Source organism: Cibotium barometz, chromosome 4, assembly GCF_041138505.1.
Source record: "Cibotium barometz isolate CiBa-2024 chromosome 4, ASM4113850v1, whole genome shotgun sequence".
Classification (NCBI taxonomy): Eukaryota; Viridiplantae; Streptophyta; class Polypodiopsida; order Cyatheales; family Cibotiaceae; genus Cibotium; species Cibotium barometz.
This window is the reverse complement of record NC_141049.1, coordinates 9,915,484-9,923,471: the sequence shown is the minus strand read 5'-3', so window position 1 is coordinate 9,923,471 and position 7,988 is coordinate 9,915,484. Positions and strand designations below refer to the sequence as shown.

At 41.1% G+C, this 7,988-nt stretch overlaps 1 protein-coding gene across 1 annotated transcript; it reads right to left on the bottom strand.

The window, feature by feature from the left end:
* Positions 1–289: 289 nt before the first annotated feature.
* On the bottom strand, positions 290–2,063 carry LOC147638889 (cytochrome P450 77A4-like). The gene has a single exon (XM_086785317.1). The coding sequence runs from the start codon at positions 2,027–2,029 to the stop codon at positions 494–496; it is 1,536 nt and encodes a 511-aa protein (XP_086641443.1). The 5' UTR covers positions 2,030–2,063; the 3' UTR covers positions 290–493.
* Positions 2,064–7,988: the final 5,925 nt, after the last annotated feature.

Here is a 7,988-nt window from a genome sequence, read left to right as displayed (position 1 = left end):
AAAGATACAGAGTGAGATAATGTTGCACGACTTAATGACGATTATAATTAGAGTTATTGAACCTCACCAAGTACAATGCTTTTATAGGTATAAGCCTTATCTTTTGATATATACATGCAACACACATCACATACACATGATACACACATACTATTGACATGTGACATAGTGTCACTCATTCTTTCCATATATAAAGGGTTGTTCACACCTAAGTAGGTGTTCATACGCACACACAAATTACAAATGAATAAGGAATCAGGATGCACACACAAGATGGAGACAGACGTGAAGCTCTGAAATACCCAACAGAGTTCACAATGAGGTGTACATAAACAACTTGACATATATTATACATAGCAGATCCGAAGCCAAATGATCGCATTAAATTCTAATTGACGAAATGTTGGCATTACTGATAATCTAGATTCTAACACATAAATGCTGTGTTTTACTATGACAAACGATATTCATGTGGGCATGCAATGGCCGTTCTTCATGTGGGCATGCAATGATCTTTCCTTGGACGGATGTTGCAGAGGAGAGGAGTCTTCATAACGACTGTGAACTCGACCTTCTCAGCCATGTCCACCTTCTTGTTGGGGCCCTGGAGTGGACTTTCCCACTCAAACGCCTGCACGAGGCGACCCACGATGAGAGCAGCGTGCATGACAGCCAGCCCTTCTCCTGGGCACATCCGCCTGCCAGCGCCAAACGGGATCATGTCCTTGCTGCTGCTCGCCATGTCCACCACCGCCTCCATCATCAAGAACCTCTCCGGCTTGAACTCCAGGGGGTCTTCCCAGACAGCAGCGTTCCTCGAGATGGAAGGCAGATGGCAGTCCACGAGAGAACCTGCAGGTATGCGGAAGCCTGCAACTGTGCAAGACTCGGTGACAAGGTGGGGGAAGAGGGTGTGACCAGGGGGGTGCAACCTTAGCGTCTCTTTGATCACAGCTCGTAGGTATGGCATGCTGTCGACGTCCTCTTCTCGCAACACGCTGCCCGGCGCCGCTACCGTCGCTTCGATCTCCGCATGCAGCTTAGTTTGGATGTGTGGGTTGTTCACTAGCTGCGCCATAGCCCATTCCAAGCAGCTCGCCGTGGTATCCGTCCCGGCCACCAGCAGCTCTGTGCAGAGCGCCGCCTTCTCTTCCGCCGAGATTGATCTGCCTCCTTCCAGCCGCAAGGCCTCCAGTGTCTCTACATAGCTTCCAGGGGACGCCTTCCCCAGATCACCAGCCTTCTTCTTCTCCTCCAGCAGACTGTTGAAAATCTCCATATGTTTATGTTGGAGTTTCTGGCGGATCCGCCTCGTATTGTAACCCAGCGGCTTTAACACGGGGTAGAATTCCGCCATTGACGCCACACTAACGTACTCTTTCAAAATCCTCTCGATCGTGCCATCTAATCCTTGCACGTTCTTATCCTCCTCGTATTTGAAGTGCACACCGAAGCATATTAACAGGAGAAGCTCAAACACAGACTTCTTGCAGTTGGCGTAGACAGCGACAGCTCCGCCTCCTCGCCCCTGTACCGCCAATCTGTGGAGAAGACGTTGGAGGATGAGATCCCTGGCGGGCTTGAGGGATTTGACCTTGGCGGGAGTGAGCATCTCGCTCACCAGGTTGCGGCGCAGGGTCCGCCAAAGGGCGCCGTAGGGAGAAGCGCTGATGGTACGATGGTTTGCGGAGAAGATGCCCGTGGACGGCAGGAGTGGGCGCGAGGCCATGCATGCGCCATTCTTCACCAGGGCCTCCTCAGCTGCCCCAGCGCTGGCCAGGAAGACGTAGGAGAAGCGCCCTACTCGCAGGCGGAACACTGGGCCGAAGCGGCGGCGCAAGTCCTTCACAACCGCGCCGCCGGTCAAGATTTGGTGCAGTAGAAGCGCATGCCCAACGACCGGCGGCCAATCGGGCGGGGTCGGGGCGAGCTGCGCATCGCGGCGCACGAAAAGCCACACCACAGCCGCGACGAACAGAGCACTGGCAATGGCAGCAGGAAGTGTGTACACCACAGGAGGGAGCAACATCGTGTTGGTGGCGTGCAGGATAGGAAGTCTTTCCTTCAAATATCTACACTATCAACTAAAGTATTGTTTTTTGATGTTCTCATGGCCTACATTATTGTATTGACTAGTGCTCTACAAAAAACAACATCAAATGTGTATTTTTTGTCAACGCACTAGCTGGAGATTCCAAGGTCCCTAGGCATTGCCACCACATTCAACCAAGTTGAGCAATTGGATTGTTGCACATCCAAGGGCTCTCAGTGCTCTACAAAACAACATCACATGCTGTATTTGTCAACACACTAGCGGAGATTCCAAGGTTCCCTACGCATTGCCACCACATTCAACCAAGTCGAGCAATTGGATTGTTGCACATCAGAGGGCTCTCTCTCTCTCTCTCTCACACACACACACACACACACACACACTCCAGTGTTCACGAAAAACATTTTTTTACAACCAATACAAAAACCTTTGGTTTTAACTGTACTAAGGTTTTTCAATTAGATGAATAATTCAAAACTTTTTTTCCCAAAATTTTACGCTTAAAAAAATTTAACTTGAGTATCAACCATTTTTTAGAGTTATTTTCCAATATCTACCATTCGCTAAAGTTGCATTTCAAAACGTAAACATTCAAAAAGTTTGCATTTCAAAAAGTAAACATTCAAAAAGTTTATATGAGTATTCTGTCATCTATGACAAATATAAACAACCAAAGAGTCGTTTATTAATATCAAAACTTCACTCATACAAAAGCAAACTTCTCGCTCATGCAAAGGCATTTGGCATCCTTTAAGGTAAGGCTTCATAGAGGGGTTAAACTACTATGGATAAACAAAAAGATAACATTCTTCCGTGATAGCTTTCGATAGGCAAAGTAAAGTAGAAATGTCCATAGGATATGCTAAAAAGCATAGCTACCATGGATACAAAATTTTGGGAAAGATTAAAATACTATGTGGAACATACTGCGATACTCCATCGATTGACTGTTTAGTATCTGCACAAAGACTAAAAAATTAGTACATTATATTATACCTAGGTTAGTGTAAGATTATAAAATCATTTTACATTACCGTGTTCAACAATCGATGGTCAAAAAGGATTTGATTTTCTTCCAACTTCATGGTCAAAAAACCGATATCATGCATAAGAAAAAAGTAAGAGTATACAAATATTATCGAAAAAACCCAATGTTAATCTTGCTCCAATAATACTCACTAGTATTGTGTAGTTCCATCAATATGCCTTGATGTTTTAGAAGCGTTCCTCCATGCCTCCATAGCTTCAACAATATCAAAATCTTCCACATTTGGACCCTCAATTGATATATGCAACAATGATTCCAAACTTCTTGTCTCAAGTTTGTTTCTTAAATGTGTTTTGATGTTATTTTGTGTAGAAAAACTACTATCACAAAATGTAGTACTGCAGTACTGGATCATGGCAATTTGACTCAAGCACAATAAGTTCGTATATTTTTCCTTAAGCAAAGTATTCCAACTTATGCATGTCCAAGTTTCACACAAAGGGAGATTTTTCCAATCCAAAGCTCCTTGTACTTTGAACACTTGAAATTCTTTTTTTATGCATCTCTCGTCGAGTCTCGTCCACAAGGTTTACATACATTTCTCCATTGACTATCTCTTCTGGCCATGCATAAAAGTCAACCAAGGCATTCATTCCTTCAACCCCATATGCTTTCAAAAGCTTCCCACTCGGGAATAAAGATGGACATAAAATCTTCAAGTTGGCCAAGACCGCATTGTCCACAAATCTTTGCTTTAAGGAATCCATTAGCAGTGTGCAATACTCTTTTTGAAACCCTATTGCAATTACAAGGTCATAACCTATGGCACACCTCTCGATTTTAACTTCTCTAAAATGATCACCTTTGATGAATGCTCTAAGTGCCGCAAGTTGACCATTCTTTGATCCATATTCGGGGATCAAAGGAAAACCCTTGCTATCATGTTGCCATCATGCATTCATGTCAATCGAAGGATCCACAATGAATTCGAATTCCATAGTACCAATTGTTGCAGCTACCAAACTAGAAATTGTCATGACATCAACAAAATCATTTTGAAAAGCAAGACTCAAGTATGTAACATGCTCTAGCAAGTCGCAAAGAAAGTGCAAACAATATATGAACTTAAATGTGCATACTCTTTGAAAAAGAGCACAGTTCTTAACCTTGAGAAATTCTAGCAAAGGCTCCAAAACCTCAATTGTAGTACACATCACCCTATGCCGACTTAGCCAACGAACTTTATGAATACCCTTCATACGTAATGTAGGGCAATCAAACTCTTTTTGCAATTTGACTAATTTAGTAATATGAGTGGGACTTTTTTTTAAGAATGAGCCAACGTCATTCAAAGTTGCATCAATTTTACGAGCATAATCACTATGCTTTGTTGCATCTCTTGCATATAAATGGATTCGATGTGCCACACAATGGATAGACGTGAGATATGGACTTCATTTTTTTAAAAGTGTTGTAAGGCCATTATCTTTACCAACCATGAGACAGACGCCCCGTCTGACCCAAAGCTAACAAATTTTGACACATCTATTTTATGCAGTTTGAAGAAAGTATCTAACAAACCATACAATCCTTTGGCTATTTTATCTTCAACCTCCAACAAACATAGAAAAGATGCATGTGGTTCATGACAATACATATAGCTACCATAAACTATCAAGTGCTCTGCATCTGAAATATCTATAAACTCGTCCACATAGACGCCAAACACAGGGCTTTGCTTTAGCCTGTAAATTGTTTTCTTTTTTATAGAATATGCCATAAAACCAACAAAAACTGCAGCAGCATTATTATTGTTGTAAAGTTGCTCTAGCACACTAGGAGCCCCACAATATCGAAGTAATTCTAACAAGTACAGGTGCTTTAAAAAAGCAATGTCATGCTTTGCCAAGAAATATGCAACTCAAAAAATGCATGCAATATTATCTTCAACATTCCTTATTTGTTTTTTCATACCTTCTTCCAAGGCTTTTTGAGCATGTCCTTGAGCATATGCAGCAAACTTATTTGTTCTAGAATCAACATGTTGTTTAATGGCACTCAGTTGTACATTGATTGAACCACTAGTCCCATATTCACTCTTGCTATTTCATTAGGGCCAAAAACGGCTAGAAAAGGGTTGTTTGTTAATCTAAGGATTAAAAAATTGTCCAATTGTGAATTGACACGTATACAAAAGTATGGCATTCTTGTCTCCTCTAAATGTCTTCTTAACGGTTCTATTTTAGTGGCGAATGGCTAAAACGGCTTAATTTAGACGTTTACGATAGCTAACATTAAAGTTTGGGTCCAAAATAGTGACATCTTGTTCCATTTTATATTTCAAAAAATCAAGCAGGAAGATACGAAATCTTCTCTTTTCAGGCTCTGAAAACAATGCTATTAATGACAAATCACCAAATTTTTTCAAACGTCTACTTTCCACCTTCCCTCCATTTTGGTATGGCTCATTCCCTTTTCCACCTTCCCTCCATTTTGGTATGGCTCATTCCCTTTTCCACCTTCCCTCCATTTTGGCATATGGCTTATTCTCCTTTCTTTGCATTTTCAAAAGACTCACTATTTTTCTCTCATCTGTGAGCTTCTATGGCGTCCTCACGTCGTCCTTCTCATAATATAACTTCTTGTTATTTTCATAACACCAGAGAGGATGGTGTTTGGAAACCCATGTCTTTTCGTGTGAATGATTAGATAACAATGCTTCCCTCTTGCAAAGGTGCCCACAAGGTGAAAAGAACCAAGCGAAATGAAGTGAAATCCCATTGGAAAGGTCGTGTTCTTGCCTTCAAAGTGACCGACAATGGCTGGCTTGCAAAAGTCCAACATGTCTACATGGCCAAAGACATGGTGTTGAACTTGGATGAACATCCAATTCTCCATTCTTACTGTAATTTAACAAAACTTTATCTATTTGATACAACACAATATTTCTCCTTCTGATATATTTGTTGTTGGTTTAATTTCAGTTATCTTTCCATCAACAGCTGTGGAGTGGCAGCCTGTTGAGAGCTTAAGTGGCACATTCAAAGCAATTCACAAGGGGATTGCAAATGTAATGTATGCAGACAAACCACCTTCATTTTACAAATCAATGGATATATTTGTGTATTTTGCAGAATACAGGGTTACATCAAGAGAAGGTGTTCATGGAGAATTATATGACATACCTGTTCCCACATTAATGTCACTCGAATGGGAAGTTCCTGATCCAAATACCATAACAAGCTTCAAATCCAAAATCAAAGATGATATTCTTAAAGCTATGTCTCCTGGAAGGATTTCAAGAAGGATAAAAATTCAATGGTTCTTGCCTATACATGTCTTTGTGGCATGTTTCAATACAATGAAATTGCAGAGGACAAGAATGATGTGGCTTAATAGAAGACTATCTACGACTGATCTGGACACTGTACTTGGAGAAGAATGGAGTACCAAGGAAACTTTTCATATTGGCGACAATATCAGTTGTAGAGTAAGCCCAAATTCTATGTCTATCTCATACCAACTATGTCGTCAATCCCTAGTTTTGGGCTATGACTATAGGATATGGAAAAGCAAGCTTGGTAGTTAGGTCTCTTTGGATTCTGAAGAGAATTGTCCAGAGTTTGAATTTAACATCATAGTCCATCCATTCATAGATCCTAGTAGGAACCTTATAGTAACATCAAACTGGAGACTACAACATGTAAGAGAGTCGCTTGAGTTTCTGGACGAAACATCACCTGAATATAGATTCAAAGTAGATGATATTGTTGTCAGTACAAGGATGGAGAGTGTAACCTCATGCATCACATGTCTTCCCCCAAAAAAAGTTGTATTTGAGCCACTTGCAAGGGCAAGTTTTTTAAGCTGAAAAAGATTTCTCCAATAATGTAATCAATATATTCTGCTAAATTTCGTCTTGACTTCTTGACAAAAATGCTCAACATATTGTTCGCAACACAAAACAAGGTTTAACAGTTGAATATCAAATTGTTGATACTGAATTTAAGTACAAAATATAGTCCCAAAAAGGGTGTGTTCATATGGACAAAATGAACAAAACAAAAGCCAATTTGTGGAATCACTCAATAAAATCAACTTTTCTTTTGGCATGGGATGACCCTTGATCTTTAGAGAATCTTTCTCTCTTCTATTTGCTTTGATCAAATTTGGCTGATTGAGGTTCAAGTTCCGGTGTTTTGAGCTCTTGAGGTGTTGGAAAGGAAGACTTTACAGTGGATTCCTCAACTGGTGGTAAGTTGGGCTCTTCTCTGAGATCTTTAGGTGTTGGCGAGGGAGATTTAGCAGTGGGGTCTAGTTTTGGAGAAGGTTCTTTGGAGGTTGGCTTTGGAGACTTGGCAGTCTTCTTGGGGGACATGAAAAAGAAATTTAAAGGGGAGCCAACATTTGCCCTCTTACTTTCTTTGTTGGATGAACGACGCTTCTGAATTTTAAATTTCAATGGTGAGTGAAGTGGAAGACCTTTAGTAGCACTCTTCTCTTTGACAAGGGTCTTCTCTTTGATTTGGATTTTCTCTTTGACAGGGGTCTTCTCTTTGATAGGGGTCTTCTCTTGATAGGAGTCTTCTCTTGAGCTGGTGAAGAGCTCTTCTCTTTAGCAAGAAAGCTAGGGGTTTTCTCTATAGCCTGAGGGCTCTTCCCTTTAGAATGGGTCTTCTCTTTAGTAGTGCTCTTTTTTCCCTTGGAAGATCTGCTCTTAGTAGGGCTCTTCTTTCTTTCCTTCTTCTCTTTGGCAGAGGTCTTTTTATTTTTGGATAAGCTATCCTTGACATGGCTTTTCTTCTTCTCCTTTTTTCTTTTCTTTGAAGTTGTACCCTTAGCTCCTTTCTTAGGTGGAAAGGGGAAATCAGGATCAACTGGATTGATAGATCTTTCCAAAACCATAGACACTGCCTTCTCCCTTACCCAACTTACCCAAGAATCTGG